The 17,856-nt window shown below is 55.0% G+C and overlaps 2 protein-coding genes across 2 annotated transcripts; both read left to right on the top strand.

The window, feature by feature from the left end:
• Positions 1-299: 299 nt before the first annotated feature.
• On the top strand, positions 300-6,026 carry LOC119100199 (putative U3 small nucleolar RNA-associated protein 11). Its single transcript, XM_037223309.1, is given in 8 exon segments — positions 300-434; positions 1,187-1,248; positions 2,535-2,596; positions 2,599-2,636; positions 2,906-3,113; positions 3,983-4,155; positions 5,309-5,419; positions 5,807-6,026. Coding segments are annotated over 8 exon segments (801 nt in total). The 5' UTR covers positions 300-377; the 3' UTR covers positions 5,897-6,026.
• A 1,749-nt stretch (positions 6,027-7,775) lies between these two features.
• On the top strand, positions 7,776-16,361 carry LOC119101775 (quinone oxidoreductase-like protein 1). The gene is made up of 8 exons (XM_037225199.1): positions 7,776-7,808; positions 8,122-8,275; positions 8,628-8,738; positions 9,612-9,746; positions 10,682-10,797; positions 11,174-11,284; positions 12,279-12,430; positions 14,615-16,361. Exons 1-8 carry the CDS (start codon positions 7,785-7,787, stop codon positions 14,712-14,714), a joined length of 903 nt encoding a protein of 300 aa, XP_037081094.1. The 5' UTR covers positions 7,776-7,784; the 3' UTR covers positions 14,715-16,361.
• The last annotated feature ends 1,495 nt before the right edge of the window (positions 16,362-17,856 follow it).

Here is a 17,856-nt window from a genome sequence, read left to right as displayed (position 1 = left end):
CCTACCAATATCAGCTTGCAACACATTGAAATTGGTGGTGACCATGCATGAAACATGGAGCACTTTCAGTTACTACATGCAAGCACTGAAATTTTTGTTGCAATACTGCAGCCACTCTGGATGTGTGTGGTATTGCATGTACTTTTTGCAGTCTACTTCTGCAGTGGTAGTTTGCCAATGACAAGCAAACTTTCCATTTGTCTTTTTCTGTTTCTTCTTTGTGGTTGTAATGGTGCACTTATTCTAAATGTTTATGCTGTTGCACTGTCAAAACTAATTGTGTGGTCTTATGTTTCCAGATTCTAGTAATTGACTGATCTGAGCTGAGTGCTCAGAACAGGAGGTTGAAGAATCAGGGCCCAGCATTTCCTGTGGGCATGTCTTCTCTGAGGAATGCAGTGAAGGGACAGAAATTTCACAGGGAGAGACATCAGGTGGGCTGTCGTGACCTTAATGTGGTTGTCAAATGTCTGTATTGTTATCTGCTCATGTATTAAAGCTCTTTGGTATTCCATGAGCTGAGCTGCAAGCTGGCTTGTAAGCCTCCATGATCCAGTAGGCATGAGCTTGTGATTGCCACAGCCAAAGCAGACTTTTTCCTGCCAAGTTTTTAATTGTGTTTGGAACATTTTAATTTTAGTGTCTGTGCTGAACTGATAGTTAATGACACTCTTCTCACAAACCCTTTTTGCTCATGAAATACATTTAGCATGTTGCACTCCTGAGGTCAAGGTTAAAGTACCCAGTTTTAAAGATTTGTACAGAAAACAATGATGTACTTGGATCACATGTTGCAGTGCCACCCAGTGTTTTTGTACATTATGCACTCAAGATTGCAGGGACTTATGTGTCACTGAGGGTCCACAAATTTTTGAAAAGCCCCAAAGGGTGGACTGAATGACAATCTTGAATTTCTGATGAGCTATGCGTATGAATGTCATTACCTGGATAGTGCGCTCTCAGCACAAGTGTTCGCTATAAAAAGTAGCTCTGATGTTTTACTTATGCACTTATATGTCATTGGTCTTGTGCATGTTATTGTTATTTGTTGCAGCCTGCCCCCATATGAAGGTTAGCTGGACCGTGTGCTCTCAGCATAAGTGTTCATTATAAAAAGTAGCTCTAATGTTTTAATTATGCACTGAAATGTTATTGATCTTGCTCATGTTGTTGTGATTTGTTGCAGCCTGCCGCCAGACAACACCTCGGACATCTAGAGAAGAAGCGGGACTACAAGCTCAGAGCAAAGTACGTCACAAAGCAGCGGCTGTATTCTCGAGTACTTGCGTGCCTATTTTTGCACTGACCATGTTTTGGATTGAATTTACAGTAGAATGACTGCAGCCTACCCGGTATGTGAACCACCCGAGCAATTGCTCGCGTCGCCCGGAGGGGGCCGCGGTTGCGATGGCCGTGGGGCGTCCGCGCGCCCCATCCCTGGCGGTGTCCGAGCACTTGGGCGCCGCGTGTTGTCACATTAAGTCACCAGATGTCGGGCATTACTCGTTATTTGCCGCCCGGTCGGCCGCGCTGGACACGTGGAATAATCGGCGGACGCGGGGCGGAGTCGGCTGCCGACGGCGCGCGCCCACTGGGCCGACCGGCGGACACGCCCCCCCCCCCCCCCGTGGGCGCGCACCCAGCCCCCCACCCCCAGGGGGTCGGCGGCCGGCGACGCGCGCCCACTGGGCCGACCGGCGGACACGCCCCCGGTGGGCGCGCACCCAGCTCCCACCGCCGAGGAGGGTGTACTGAACATCCGGGAATGAACCCCGCCGGGTGCTCTGAAACAACCGCTGACCCTCAGCCTCGTTTTTGGAAAGGTTGTGTGTCCAACGTGCTGGGTCACTGCAGGGCAGGAGAGGTGCTTGGGAAAAGCTGTGATGGGCATGCAGGTAGTCCGTGTCGGTTGTAATCATCTGGAATGTTTCTGTTGTTTCCCGGCGTCTTTGCTTGACTGTCTGTTGAACCGAAACGAAAGCGAGCTCGAGTAGCGCGTCTCCACTTTTGTCAAAAACGTAAGCATCAGGGTGATTGATTGATTTTTATGCCATGCATCATGCTGATTGAATAATTGTCCGGACGGTCGTCCTTGTGTGGTGAGTTCGTATGTACACAACGTTTCGGCCAGTTGATTGTCCGGCCGTCTCCAGGTGTTGCTAAGTCCTGAGAGGGACTGAATAACGTTTGGCTATCAGCCATGTATGCGTTACAGCCAGTGTTCTCTCCTGGACATTGGTGAGGTTCGGACCGGAGTCTTCTGATTGCTAGTCCGGTGTCTGGGGGTTCTTTCTGGTTTGCCCATCTGAATCCTTCTGTAAGACTGCAAACATTATGTTGCTTGTTCTCCGTCCAGCGGTTTTAGATTAGCCTGCGCGCTAGCGGAGTTATGTTACATGGTTGTTATGTGCAGTGGTCAGGGTCATGGCATTGAGCAGGGTCATAGTTTTGAGCTGAACAAGAGATGGGTTTTTTTATGCCCCCAAGCTTCATGGCAGATGGTTGGTGTTCTTGACACCCGTCGCCAATTTCAGTGAAGACAATAAAAAGAAGCACCAGCTGAAGGCCCTGAAAAGGAAGGCTCTGAACCGAAATCCGACGAGTTCTACTTTCACATGGTCAACTCTGCAACGAAGGTTAGCGATGACAGGTTTCGAGTTATTTGGATACCACAAACACGTTGGTTTGCTCTAGCTCTCCCCCACAGGGGGTGCCATGGTAGAGTGTGGCGTGATATGCCCCCTCCCCCCCCCCCCCCACACACACACCACCATCGTCTTCCGGGGTGACCATCACCCCGAGGTACCGGAGGGCGCTGAGCGTGGGCCGTGGCGTGGCTGTCGGCTTGAGGTAAACCAGTACGGCGCGCCTCGCGGGTCACTCTGTACCGGCTGATGGTCGGCAGGACGGGCGTCACCACGAGGTGGTGGAGGAGGAGGAGCTGCCGGAGGAGCAGGTGGCGCTGCTGCAGAGCCAGGACATCCGCTACATCCGGCAACGACGGCAGCTGGAGACACGCAAGCTGGCCCGCCTGACGGCCGAGCTGCACCTGCTGGACGCCGAGGGCAAGCAGAAGAACACGCACGTCTTCTTCACCGACGACAAGCGGGAAGGTGAGGGAACGGCCGGCGGTGCGGAGGATTTGGTTGCTGTGCTTGCGAGCGCGGATGATGTGTGCCGACCCTCTGGGAGCGGATGTGGATGTTACATTCGCTGCGTGTTGTCAGCAAGATAGTCAAGCTTCACCCGGATATATGCCAGCTGGGTGTGAGCTTCACTCGGATGTATCCCAGCCGGGTGTTGCCAACAGTTTTCGAGTCCCGGGGTATATTTGGATGCCTGGTATACTGCAAAGACGTGCTCTACATGCAGAGACGGACTACCATGAGCCATTTATGGATGTACAACGCATTTCGAAAGCATTTGGAGCGGCGCCCTCTTCCCCGTGACATTTGGGGAGCGGGTCACAACTGGCGCCACGACATCCGTGCAGCTGCTAGCATCTTTTGACGTGCGGTGCAGCGAGATAGTTGGCACTGTTCTGCAATGCTGTTTAATGTCACCCTGTGATCATCAGCAGGGGCATCACATATGTTGTTGGCTGCACTAAGGCAGCATCTTAATACGGATCATGGTACCTACCTGTCTCTAATTGTACGATGACGCACCTGTGCAGTACATGATGTACACTACCCCATTCATTATATATATGATCGCTTCTCGTTGGAAGTAAATGCTCTGTATTTGGAGATACAATTGGGCCTTCTGCTTGCCTGTCTGCCCAGTGCTTAAGCAAGCCCCGACCACCGTGGTGAGGACGCGTGCGTGCCCCGAGAGTGCCGTGCCCCGCCTTCTGCGCGCCGCGTGCCGGCCGCGGTCAGCTGTGACCCTGCCACCTCGTGGCGTGCCTCGGAGCGGCCGGCGCCTCCCCTGGCGGCTGTCATCGGCCGTCTGACCCCCCACCCCCCTCCCGCTGCTCCAGCCCGTAGCCTGGACGTGGCGGCTCGGCTCCGGACGGCGCCCCAGCTGCTGGACCGCGCCTACAACCGACCGCGGCTGGAGGCAGCTGGCGCGGCTGCCGTCCGCCGCCAAGCTCAGCGAGCAGCAGCTGGACGTGAGAAGCGCGGCGGGAGGACGGAAGGGACTAGGAGGACAGTCGGTAGCGGGACTGGGAGGACAGACGGCAGCAGAACTGATAGGACAGACGGCAGCGGGACTGGGAGGACAGGCGGCAGCGGGACTGGGAGGACAGACAGCAGCGGGACTTGGAGGACAGACGGTATCGGGACCGGGGAGGACAGATGGCAGCGGGACTGGGGAGGACAGGACGGCAGCGGGACTGGAGAGGACAGACGGCAGCGGGACTGGGAGGACAGTCGGTATCGGGACTGGGAGGACAGACGGCAGCGGGGACGTGGGAGGACAGCGGCAGCGGGACTGGAGAGGACAGACGGCAGCGGGACTGGGAGGACAGTCGGTAGCGGGACTGGGAGGGCAGACGGCAGCAGAACTGATAGGGCAGGACGGCAGCGGGACTGGGAGGACAGGCGGCAGCGGGACTGGGAGGACATACGGCAGCGGGACTTGGAGGACAGACGATATCGGGACCGGGGAGGACAGATGGCAGCGGGACTGGGGAGGACAGACGGAAGCGAGCTGGGAGGGACAGGTGGCAGCGGGACAGGGGAAGACAGGTGGCAGCGGGACAGGGGAAGACAGGCGGCAGCGAGGCTGGGAAGGACAGATGCAGCGTGGCTGGGGAGGACAGGCGGCAGCGAGAAAGGAGAGGCAGACGGCAGCGGGACTTGGAGGATAGACGGTAGCGGGACTGGGGAGAACAGATGGCAGCGGGACTGGGGAGGACAGACGGAAGCGGAGCTTGGGAGGACAGACGGTAGCGAGAAAGGGAAAGTGCAGACGGCAGCGATGACTTGGAAGACAGGTGATTGTGGGCTGGTGTGTGTATGTGTGTGTGTGGGGGGGGGGGGGGGGGCAAATAACCATAACCGGCCCTGTTGGCGTTGGCTCAAGCTCGCAAACTCATCAAACCACTGCCGTTCTTATCTCGCACCTGCCTGCCGGATGGCGCCGTTGTAATCTTTGTTGATCATAAGTAAAGGCTAGGAACCATGTAAGGCCTCGCTCGTCAGAGTAGCCATTTGGAACCCACCCTCTGCCAATTTGTGGTGCGTAACGCGTGCCGGCGTACGAGATTTCGCTTGAACGCTGAACTGTTTCGTGTCATCAGTATGGTCGCGGGCCCCAGCTGTCTTATTATGTGTGTCATTACGTTCTCGCCCGCCGCCAGCGCATCCTGGAGGAGAAGAAGGCCCGCTACAGCGAGCTAACCAAGCGTCTGGAGCGGCAGAAGACCCTGGCGCTGATGGAGCGGAGGATGGAGGTGAAGCGGCACCTGCAGGTACGGCACTGAACCGCCACTTACTCGCCTGTATCGCCGACGCGCTGGTCGAGGGTGGACCACCGCTGACATTGGGTGGCATGGACGCCAGCACGAAGCCATTGCCGTTTGATGTGGGCTCTCAGGCTTTAGAGCTGTCTTGCACAGTAGGTCGTCGGTGAAACTGTCTCAAGCGTTCTTAGACAGGTCCTGACACCTTGTTGCTGCGTCGGATTCCAGGTTTATGGGCGCATCGCGTCTTTAGCTTATGTTTGTGCTTCGCCATGTCTATTCATTCGCTGCCGCTTTAGCATGCTATTTGCCGTCGCACGATAAGCGAGTCGTCATTGACTGCCCGGTACCGTGTGTTTTACGGCATGACGAAAGAATGCGTTACTGGTCTTCCAGGATAAGAAGGTGCTACCACCGAAGAAGGTGCACCCGGGCAACTCCAAGCAAGCGCCGGTGTACAAGTGGAAGACGGAGAGGAAGCGTTGACCAGGACAGGATCAGTGTTGGTGGCAGAATGGCCGGCGACTCGGTGATCAGCTGGCGAAAGGGAAATGGCGCACCGCACCGCATCTACAGATGGCGCCACCGGTCTCGAAATACACGATGGGTACTGTTTGTTGTTTGGCTTTGGGACGTTCGGTCGCAGTTCTCGAGCTATGACGTGAGTATGACGCACACATTTCGGCGAAGAGCACTATGGCAGCGTCCGCCAGCGTATTCTGAGTGCATTGAGCGCAGCTGGGTTCTAATTAAATCCGATAGCACAGATTACGAGATCGAGTCCACCGAAAAAACCAGGCCAAACTGATCTTGGCTCCTTGTGGGCCCCTTGGGCCCTGCTTGCTGGGGAGAAGTACGACTATGCAGTCTATGATGCAACATGATTTAGGGCGAAGGAGAGCTGGGTGGGTGTTATCAGTAGAGGAAGCGGATGAATGCATGCATGGAACGCGGCCAACACCAGGCTTATCCGACGCTCGAAATGCATCATTTCATAATGCAGCACCTTCGAAATCGGAATCAATTGAAGCACCATGGCGGGCCATGTACGTGACGACAACGAGGCGTAAGAAAAAGGAAAAGCAGACGGCAAACAGACGGCGCGCGGCGACGTGATTGGTAAGAACCCTCTACAGATTGGTGCTTTACTGGAATTTGGCAGCGCATTTTCAAAGACAATGTGACGCATAAATGACATTGGTTGGTTTTCGCCAACAGGATTATTTACTACCGATGCTGATTTCCTAGGAGTTTGTTGCGCGTACCACTGAAACAATTGCGAATTATTTCACGTGACATAACTGGTGGTGTAATAATCGCACGTAAAATAACTCTTTGCGCATTTTTTTGAGGTGTGTTCTTGCTTAGGCACCATGAGGGCATTATATCTCCCATTCAACTCAGTTGGTTCTGATTCTTCAACTAGTGTTAAATTTGAGGCTGGGCCATATCTCAGCAAGCTGGTAAGTTGGCAGCGGCTTTCTTTACTTTGGTACTTGCATGGCTGATTGAGGGATAAGTTCTCCTTGATTACTGCAAACTGGCTTGTTATTTCTGAATTTGGCCCTGGTTATTTAATTCAACATTAACTCTTATGTGTGGATAGACTTAACAGAGTGTTCTACTTGAAACCTCTTCATCCTTACCAAGTTGAATGATCAATGTTTTGGTTTGTGTGAACTGAAAAATATTCAAGGAAATTTGATTTCAGTCTCTTTGAAGTCCTTGGTTCTAAGTATTTATATTTTGTGTATAATAGAATAGAGTGAGCTTCCAACTTAACCTACCCTTATTTCAAAAGCAAATTATGATTAAAAATCATTGAAATTTGTTGCTCTGGATTACACTTGTGACTCATGGAGGGAACACTTATAGGCTGGTATGTTGTAGGTTCTTTTTCACCTTGAAGTTTTTTCAATTGCATCTGGTCGCATTTTAATCTTCAGTGAATTAGTTTGAGGGCTTGTTGTGTTTCAAGCTGCACACTTTGTTTACCAAATGGTTTGGTGTTGTATTTTACTACTACACAGCAGCCATGATATCAAATTGCTAACATCATTGTAAAGCAATGGATAAGTCAGAAGCCATCTGCATATTTGTGTGTTCATGGTTCTACTGCCTATATATTCACAGAATTGGATTTTGGCTTGGTGCATGATGTGCCTATACATGCTTGCAGTGTTATGTATTTGCATTTCATTTTAATTTGGTTTTTTAATTCCACTTATGGTTTTTGTTGCGTTGTTTTAAGGTCACCCATCTTATAAATTATGTTGGTGTTTCAGCTGGACACACCATCATTTGAAGAGGATGAAGTACTTATACAAGTGAAAGCCTGCAATCTGACCATGTGGGACAATCATTGCTGTCCTTCATGAAGAACATTGGGCTTACCGAGGTATGCTATGAAATGTGACTGAAACAAAGCACAACTGATGAAATTCTGATGCAATGTGTCAGTCTATTACCATCACAATGATGATGTTAACAGGAAGGCACTGTTGCCATTTGCTGTCTACCTGCCTAGATGTGGTAGGTCATCATGGCTGCTGTTACTGTGATGGTGCTGAGTGAATGTTTCCTGCACTCTCATGCACTCATTGCAATATTAACTCACTTATGCATTTATGGCACTATTTAGTGGTTATGTGCCCAGTGTGGCCTTTCCTCATATTTTCCCTCTGACCCCAGTGCTGACCCCCACCCCACAGCTGGCGATGGGCCAGGACTTCTCGGGGGTGGTGCACCAGGTGGGCAGCGCCGTCACGCTCTGGAGCCCTGGAGAGCATGTCATGGGCATTGTTCCTATCGACGGCAATCGGCCCGCCTGCGCCGAGTTTGTCGTCGTCAGCCAGTACGATATCGGTAGGTGATGTGCGCACGCGAGCGCGGCGTGAGCGCAGGCGTTCTTGCCACGTTCTTCCGATGTTTTTCGTTTTTCTGATATTTGGAGTCTGTTTGTAAATGCATTAGGAGGCCTTACACATGGGTGTGTATGCTCGCAAAATAAAGAAAAAGAATATTGAAGCGTCAACCATGTGACATTTGCACACTTTTCCCCTCGCTTGTGTGCTCGTAAAGACCGTAGAGCCCATCCAGCGCGGGGGTTGCCCCGGGTCGCCTGTAATCCACAGAACCTGCCTGTCCCAGAGGAGCAGGCTGCCCCGCTGATGTCCCATAGCCAGCCGGCCACTGAGCGCGTGGCGCTGTGTTACAGTGACCAAGCCTGCCGCTGTGTCGCACGCGCATGCGGCCAGCTGTCTAGAGGACGCGCTGCGGGCCTACACGGCGCTCGTCTACCAGGCCCGGCTGCGGCCGGCCGACACCGGTATGGAGCGGCGTGCTCGGGTGCCTGTCCGACGCGCAGTTTCGACTGCCGGCTCGACTTCAGGCTCGACTGCCAGCTCGACTGCCGGCCGGGCTTCACGCAGTCTTCGGGCCGGTGGTTAAGGCCGATGTGACAGCAATGTCAATGTCGTGACCGCTCGCTCCAGAAGAGCGTTACCAAGCTATGGGGAAGAAACATTCTCCACAGCCTTGTCTGATAGTTAATGGCCGCACCCAATTGGTTGGGTGGAAGATGAATGTGGAAGAACGGATCTGCAGAATGTGAGATCCGATTATTGTGAGAGTCCGCAGTCTGCAGATGTCAGATGGCAACAGCCACCTTGTACTCCTTAACTGAGGTTTTTGTGCTTAATTTAGGTGGATCTGTCGCGTTTTTTTGTTGCTGTCTTTATATTTTTGAATCTCGCTTGTAAATTTTATTATTTTTTCCAGCTGCATTTGTGTACTCATGGCATGGTCTTTCAGGACATACATGCCTTTATTCGCAATGAAGAAAGGAATGAAACGTGCTGGTCCAGGCCTTATATTGAGCGTTGGTCGTGTAAGCTAGTGTCATTGCATTTGTTGTCGACCAGCGCTGACCTGATTGTGGAATGCAGCTGCGCTAAGTTTTTACGGTTTCGCTCTGTGGGTGTGCAGGGGGAGTGTCGGGCTCGCAGCCAAACGACGTTACCCTGCCGACCGGTTACAGTAGGGGACGCTTTCCAAGCTTTGTTCCTAGCGCGTGCCGTTCCGTCCTGCTTCGTGAAGCGCCGGGACACGGGCGGGTACCGGGCCTGTCCGCCAGTACGGGCGGCAGACGGCGGACGCCGCCGCTGACGCCCGGTGACGCCGCGCCCCGGTGCCGTTTCAGTGTTCGTGCCGTGCGGCGCGACCGGCTTCGGGTCGGTGCTCGTGCAGCTGGCTTCCCACTTCGGGGGCAAGGTGATCACCTCGGCTCACTCGGATGACGAGAAGAGCTACCTGGAGTCGCTGAAGCTGGACATTGGTAAGGAGTTGGCTCGCCAGGCCCAACCCCGCTATGACTACGAGTCGAACGATGTACCGAACCTTGCGAGCGATTACGCGTTTTTTTATCGGCCTTTCATTGGCAAGTGTTCAGCGGCTCGTCAGCTGGCCCGTCAACTGACAAGTGTTACACCCAGGCTGTGTTCATGCTGGTGGGCTAGATCCCAACGTGGCCCCTCAATAACCGAGGTCGTGACCCTCCAACATCCCAGGGACAAGTTCGATCTTTGATCCAGCAACAGCCTTTGATGGCAGCACCCTCTCTCCCCTGCCCCCCTTTAAAAAGATAATGCGACGTTAGGTCACCGAACATCCTGTTATGGAGCGCCAGCGACGGTGGCGGCCACACTGGTGCCGAATTGGTGCCCACTGGTGCCCTCGCGGTCATGGTGCAACTAGAGTTCGAACCTGGGTCCCCACGTGGGAGCCGAAGGCGCTGGCCACCCGGCCCCCGACCTCGGATCCGTGACTGTGTTGTTGCGGTTTCGGCGCTCATCTGCACCCGATGCGTGCTCTGCCGGCGGGCGGCGGACGCCAGCTTGCGACAGGCAGGGTCGGACGTGGAGCGTCCGCCGGGCTGACTGGCCGGCGCCCCCTGGCTGGCAGTGTTGCTGGACTGCGACAGGCAGGGTCGGGTGTGGTGTGTCCGCCGGGCTGACTGGCCGGCGCCCCCCTGGCTGGCAGTGGTGCTGGACTGCGACAGACAGGGTCGGACGTGGGGCGTCCGCCGGGCTGACTGGCCGGCGCCTCCTGGCTGGCAGTGGTGCTGGACTGCGACAGGCAGGGTCGGATGTGTTGTGTCCGCCGGGCTGACTGGCCGGCGCCCCCTCGCTGGCAGTGGTGCTGGACTGCGACAGGCAGGGTCGGGTGTGATGTGTCCGCCGGGCTGACTGGCCGGCGCCCTCTGGCTGGCAGTGGTGCTGGACTGCTCGGGCGGCACAGAGCCGGCCAAGCTGAAGCAGATAGTGATGGACGAGACGCTGCAGCAGGGCGTCGACATCATCGTGGATCAGGCCAACGTCAAGCAGCCGGTGGGTGGGGACAGAGCGGCGGTGGACCTGTGGTCAGACTGGTCAGGCATAAGGTGCGACCAACTTGCTCACAGGGCAACTCTGTCCTGCTGGCCGAGGCTTTCAGAAAGCCGTGCGCCATTCGTGGGTCGCCCTGCAGCGGGTTGATGTCGGCCAGCAGAATGTTTTGCGATCAATGTCTTCGCAGATGCTCGCTTTTCTTTGATCAATATCGTAGCAGATATTCGCTTCTCTTCAATCAGTATCTTCGCAGATACTCGCTTCTCCTCGGTCAATATATGACTGTCGGTAATGCTATATTGGTTGTAAGCCCGCACCGACTCTGTCCAACTGAAGGATTGTGCGGATACAGCGCCTGACGGGCTGTTCCGAACAGGTGGGCGACTCTCCGGACTGGGAGGCGCCATCTAGCTTCTGGCCGATGCGGCTGAGCTCGCAGGTTCTGGCCGTCGGAGGTCGCATTGTCACACAGCAGGCGAGCCTGCAGGTAACCCGCCGTCGCTGGCTAGCGTCGCGCGTGTGATCTCACGCAGTAGCGTCCGGGTAACGGTGGGCTGGTACTGGTGTGGTCCGGACTGGTGCTGGTGTGGCCCGGACTGGTGCTGGTGTGGCTCGGACTGGTGCTGACCTGAACTGGTGTTGGTGAGGTCCGGACTGGTGCTGGTATGGTCCGGACTGGTGCTGGTGTGGTTCCTGACTGGTGCTGGCGGGCGGGGGAGGGGAGGGGTCTCCCGTTGGAGGTGTGTGACCGGTGGGTTCTACTGGGATCTAGATGTATTGTGGGCCCTTGCCCCGCAGCTGGAGCGGCGAAGTGGCGCCGGGCCGACCACCTCATTTGGCTGGCCGCTCTCTAACCTGTGACACGTCCTGTGACCTTCCCTGTGACCTTCCTGTGGCATGGCTCTGACCTGTGACCATGATTGAAAACAGCCTCCTGTCCGATATAATCCACTGACAAAAGTGTGCCCTCTATACCTGTTGTCTCACACTAGGATTCCCATTCGACATGGCCTGGATGCAGGTTGGTTATCGTAAAGCTGCGGTGTAAATTAAGACGACTGCTTTCATATGTGTACACTATTTCAAATGTAGCTGGAATTGTTTTTTATAACACAGCATTGTTTTCCTTTTTCTGTTCCGACTGCGCAACATGTTTACTGTCCAGCGTGGAAACCCACGCACAATCCGACACTGTGTGTCTGGTACCCGCGCTGTGTCCTTTGGCCTTCGCAGCTTTCGGTGACCCCCGTGGTCACAGAGGTGGTCTGTGACCACCTCTGTGACCTGTGACCACCCCTGTGACCTGTCATCATCCCTTTGACCTGTGACCACCCCTTTGACCTGTGACCACCCCTGTGATCTGTGACCACCTTTGTGACCTGTGAGCGCCCCTGTAACCTGTGACCATCCCTGTGATCGGTGACCAACACTGTGACCTGTGACCACCCTTGTGACCTGTGACACTCCCCGGCGTGCTGCAGCTGGAGCCGGCCGTGTCTCAGCGGCTGCTGATGAAGTGCGGCTCGCTGTGTTTCCTGCTGACTCAGGCCTGGCTGCTCAGCTCGGACCGGCTCGGCCGCTACCAACACATCCTGCTGGACGTGGCCGAGAAGCTGCGCGACAACGTCATCCGGTGAGCGCTGGCGGCACGGCAGGGTCCGCGGACCGGCACCGGGACGGGGCGGCCGACAGGTCCCGCGGACCGGCACCGGGGCGGGGCGGACGGCAGGTCCCGCGGACCGGCACCGGGACAGGGCGACCGGCAGGGTCCGCGGACCGGCACCGGGGCGGGGGCGGACGGCAGGGTCCGCGGACCGACACCGGGCGGGGCGACCGGCAGGGTCCGCGGACCGGCACCGGGGCGGGGCGACCGGCAGGGTCCGCGGACCGACACCGGGGCGGGGCGACCGGCAGGGTCCGCGGACCGGCACCGGCGCGGGGCGACTGGCAGGGTCCGCGGACCGACACCGGGGCGGGGCGACCGGCAGGGTCCGCGGACCGGCACCGGGGCGGGGTGACCGGCAGGGTCCGCGGACCGGCACCGGGGCGGGGCGGACGGCAGGGTCCGCGGAACCGGCACCGGGGCGGGGCAACCGGCAGGGTCCGCGGACCGGCATCGGGGCGGGGCGGACGGTAGGGTCCGCGGACCGACACCGGGGCGGGGCGACCGGCAGGGTCCGCGGACCGGCACCGGGGCGGGGCGGACGGCAGGGTCCGCGGACCGGCACCGGGGCGGGGCAACCGGCAGGGTCCGCGGACCGGCATCGGGGCGGGGCGGACGGCAGGGTCCGCGGACCGACACCGGGGCGGGGCGGCCGGCAGGGTCCGCGGACCGGCACCGGGGCGGGGCGGCCGTAGGTGGCACCGAGGCCGTCGGAATGGTTCAAACCGTCCGTCCGCCCGATCGTTCAGAACTGTCTGTTGTGTGTTCTCTAGCGGCGTACTCCATCGCTAGATGGTGTGGGAGGCAGTGTTGTGTGGGAGTGTCGGACGAGGCAGTGTTGTGTGGCAGTGTCGGCCTTGCGGACAGTTTGCGATCGGTACCAGGCTAACGGGACTGCTTTCGGTGGGAGATATCCGCTACCGGTGCCCGGGGCCGCGGAGGACGATTTTTTTTTAAATCGCCGTTTATCCACAATCATCGACATAAACTGTGTTTTGAAAACATCGTGACTATTTACAAGCTATGACCACGAACTACTCAAGTCGAAGAAGCATGGCCAAAAATATGTCAAAGAAGAATGAACACCACAGTGGCTTCGCTCTTGATGCATTGGTTGAAGGTTCCCTGTTCATATGCTTCAGTTCACGGCGTCATAGTGGTCAGCTCACGGCGTAATGGGTTGTGAACTCCGATCACAACCCATTCTGCTTATCAGATATGTCACTTGCTCTTTAAATGCCAGATAAGCCCCTTTCTTGACATTCGCAATGAAAAGTAGGCACTTGCCCTCACGTGCCCTGTTCCGCTGCGTATCATCCCTTGCGCCCCGCGAGAGGCTGATTGATTGCTAAAATGGCCAACGCTGAATCACCTCACCGCCGAGCACACGTCCTCAGGCGCCGACAAATTCGTAAGCCTCGAGGTGCCTGTCCCTGAAAACAGGGCTTCGCAAGCAGGAGTATCGGGCCGGTATCCCTGACGTAGGTCCCTGTCAGGCCCGTGTCTCTGGCATAGGCGGTCGGCAGGCATGCTCTGCCGTAGGTCTCTGTCGGATCCGTGTCTCTGGCATAGGCGGTCGGCAGGCATGCTCTGCCGTAGGTCTCTGTCGGATCCGTGTCTCTGGCATAGGCGGTCGGCAGGCATGCTCTGCCGTAGGTCTCTGTCGGGTCCGTGTCTCTGGCATAGGCGGGTCGGCAGGCATGCTCTGCGTCAGCTGTATGCGCTACACAGCTCAGGGCCCAACGTCCGCAGGTGGTGCCGGCGTGCTGAGCGAGTCTGCGGAGTGGTTCACGCGCTAGAGGAGCGATGCTGTCGGTAGGATTATGGACGGCGACGCCGTCTAGCCGTGCTCTGATGTGAACTTTTGTTTGGATTCTGACATAATCCGATTAAATATTATGTCTGCGTCCCGCGAATTCGTCGAACTAACATAGGCTATATGCTTCATTGAACGAGAGCGTGATGTATCCACGAGGTTGTATATGCTCGACTCGTCTTCTTTCGATAAATTCATCTCATTTTAAGCTGGTGCGGAGCCACTGCTGCGCATCTCACTGTGTCCGACGGAAATTCTGCTTCATCCGCTGTAAGCGAGTAATCGGCTGGCACGGGGTCCCCATCGCCGCGCGGTCCTCACGTGGCGTCCCGTTGCAGGCCCAACATCCACCACACGGTGCCGTTCTCGGAGGTGGCGTCGGCACTGGAGCAGCTGCAGCCGGCGCTGGTCGGCAACATTGTGGTGGTGATGCGATGAAACGAGAGCGGGGCGAGGCCAGGGTCATGAGCGGAGCCTGGCCCGCCCGCCAGGTCGGCGGCTCGATGACGGCAACGCGGTGATGAGGGGCCGCCACCGACGGACAGGCCGTCGGGGCGGTGCCCCTGGTGGTGATACGGCACTGGGGCCCGCCGACGGACGGGCCGGCAGCCCCGAACTCTTGTTCATCGACGCCATCCAGCCAGCACGCGCTTCGGACGAGCGGGGCGGACGGGGAGGACCACTCTGATCGGGGGTAGCTGCATTCTCCGTCGGCTGCGACGAAAGCAGTTATGTAGTGCGCAAGGTTCAGGTGCCAGGGCTTGGCAACAAATCAGGATCTTGTGTATAACTTTTTTCAGTCGACCAATTCCGTTCTTGACTTTCCCCTTTCAAAACTGTTGAACACGCCGTGTAACGTTAACAGTTGCCTTTTGTCATCGAAGGGCATCCAAGGTCATTCTCATTCCGATCGGATTGCCATTTTCCTTGCTGTGCTGCTGTTTGATGCACTCTAAGGGACTGAAAGCGACTGATGTTTGTGCCACACTGCACATACCTACTTTTCCTCGGAAGCCGTGGTATGCACTGCAAACATAGTTTTATCAGCTGTAATGCACTGTTGTGATGTAACCTGTGCATGTAGCCGTTCACTGCGAGTGCTGCGGGCTGGTGTATGGGTGTCTGGCTGGATTACTGGCGCGGAGTGACTGGGGGGCTGCGAGATGTTGCCCCACTGTTTGTGAGTGTGCACCGTGCGCCCATTGAGTTTTGCTGAGTCGGATGTCCAGCCCGAGTGGCTCTATTTTCGGTTGAGCTTGGGACAATTTATCGCACCCACCGCTTCTGCCATAGGCGAACAAGATCATTTCAGGTATTTGTATCGTCGTATATGAGATACGCGAAACACTTTTCATCTGTCAGGTTCGTTGCGTCTACTTCGTTGTGCAGAACGTTGGGCTTCGTACTATCGAAGCACAGTACAGAAATGCCTTCCCTTTCAGTTAATTCCTGTTTGTAAAAGCACACTTTCCCTTTCAACGTGCGAAACCCGTTATAAATGCGCTATGGTTCGAGGCTATTCAGGGAAATACCGATTGAAATGAGCTCGTGGCGACATCAGTGGTGGCGTGATGATGCTGTTTGTCCATATCTGCCCCCGCCTGTAGCCCAACTCTGGACAGGTTCTGGCCACGAACGGCTGCGATTGCTGCAAGTATGTGCAAAATATGTTATGGTGCATATTTTACCAAAGATGTGTTGGGCCCAACGTGGTGACTGTTAAACTGATTTCATGCAATTACTATTGTCGATTCTCATGTATGGGAAGCTATTTATCGGACCCGTTTGACCTAACCTTTGACATCGCGATGTCAGGTCATCACCTTTTCTTTGTCTTGACACCTCCCATAACATTGTACCAACAACGTTGTGTCGCGATGATATTTGCGGTCAATGCGAAATATATTATGCGCATGCGGCAACAGACAACGGTCGGTCAATACGAAATGTTGGTGCTTTTTCGACACACAACGTAAAACGACATTCTATTGAAACGGAGGAAAGTGCCTTTGCTATATGACGGGAGTATGCATATCTAAGCGAGCAGCGCGTTAGTCCGTTTTCTTCTAATGTGCCAGATTTAACTGCCCCGATCTCAAAGATATGAAAAGTCCTAAAGCGACTGCGGTCGATGTGTGGAACTACTTTGGAGCTTGACATGGTGCAAAGAGCAAGACCAGCGCCAAGATGGCAGATGCAGTCGCTTGCGTTTTATAAAAAGGGCATGGTGGCATGCCTCGTGCTCCCTTTCTAAAAAGAGAACTTTGGCGAAGTTAGTGTTGTTTGGCGTTGTTAGGGAAATTGGTCACGTCGAAAGGGAGTTTTAGCCACAATATAGCATGTCTGAGTTCAGTACATAGAATACTACCATACGGACTACCCATTCGGCTTCCGTCATCCTCACCAGAGGACATAGCCATGCTATAATTACATACAGCAATACATTGGACGATGTGGGATTAGTACTTGTTGAGTGATAAATTGCACACAGTTGTTACCTTTCTGTGGCTGCATTTGCGTCGAAAGCGTCACAGCTGAAGACACGAAGAAACAGTGGCAATATTTCAGGTTTTCAGGAATAGCTGTGTTTGACGAACAGCCAGATTTCCGTTCGTTCCAGCTAAAGCGGAATTAAGACGCGTGTTGGTTGACTCATTGTGGCTTTCAAATTTGTTACAGATCGCGAAAATCTTGCAATGTTTTGGTCTTTCGCTCTAAGAGCATTAAATCAAGCTGGTGTCGTGGTTGCATGCCTTGGCTGTATGTCGTGGTTGCACGGCATGCCGTCAGATAACCTTGGTTGCATGGTTCATTAGGTTCGCGATAATAAAGGCAGTAAATTAAGGTTGCACCAACCACATTTGTTAACCCTCGTCACCATGGCAACATTTGCGCGCATCGTTCGAAGCTTGGCTGAAAGCAGAAGCCGGGGCAGCAAAGGCAACTGAAAAGTAAACGTGGTACCAAGGTCAGTGGTATCTGGGCAAAGTAAAAATATCCTCATTTCCAGCAAGTCCCCCTTATAACCTTTAAGGTAGTTCCAATTCCCAGACCTAGGCAAGCTAGATGCATACATGGTAGAAACTAAAGGTGCATAAAGCTAGGAAAAAGCAACGACCTGAATCGTGTAGGGGTTATGGGAAGATCGTCGCAATGGTTTGATTACCGATAGGTCTAAGTTTAGGTACTTTCATATAACAGGTGTAACCAAAGGGGATCCGCTCCCCTCCGATCCTCCCCCTAGACCCGCATTTTTCATATTTCGCTGCAGTCCATAGATGGCTCCTGGCAAGGCCTAAGTCTTGAGAGTTTTGGATGCACGGCATTTTTCCGAGAAAGCTTTGCGAATATGGCATTTTCCCCATGAAGTTTTGCGTATTACATTTTTCCCGGCCAAGTTTTGCGCGTATGATGGGTATCAGCCTAAGCAGACATCGAGGCACTTTTTGGGGCAGACAGCCTGCCCCAAATATCACTTGCCCCAACGAGATCTCGTCGAAATCTGTCATGGTTTGCAGACTGGTTACGTGCAGAAGTGTAACCAGTGTGGGGGTTGGGTGGTGCTGACGAGGGACAACTG

This window comes from Pollicipes pollicipes, unplaced genomic scaffold (genome assembly GCF_011947565.3).
Source record: "Pollicipes pollicipes isolate AB1234 unplaced genomic scaffold, Ppol_2.1 Scaffold_4881;HRSCAF=5763_pilon_pilon_pilon, whole genome shotgun sequence".
Taxonomy (NCBI): domain Eukaryota; kingdom Metazoa; phylum Arthropoda; class Thecostraca; order Pollicipedomorpha; family Pollicipedidae; genus Pollicipes; species Pollicipes pollicipes.
Note: the sequence above shows the minus strand (reverse complement) of the source record. Positions and strands in the feature narration are given on the sequence as shown.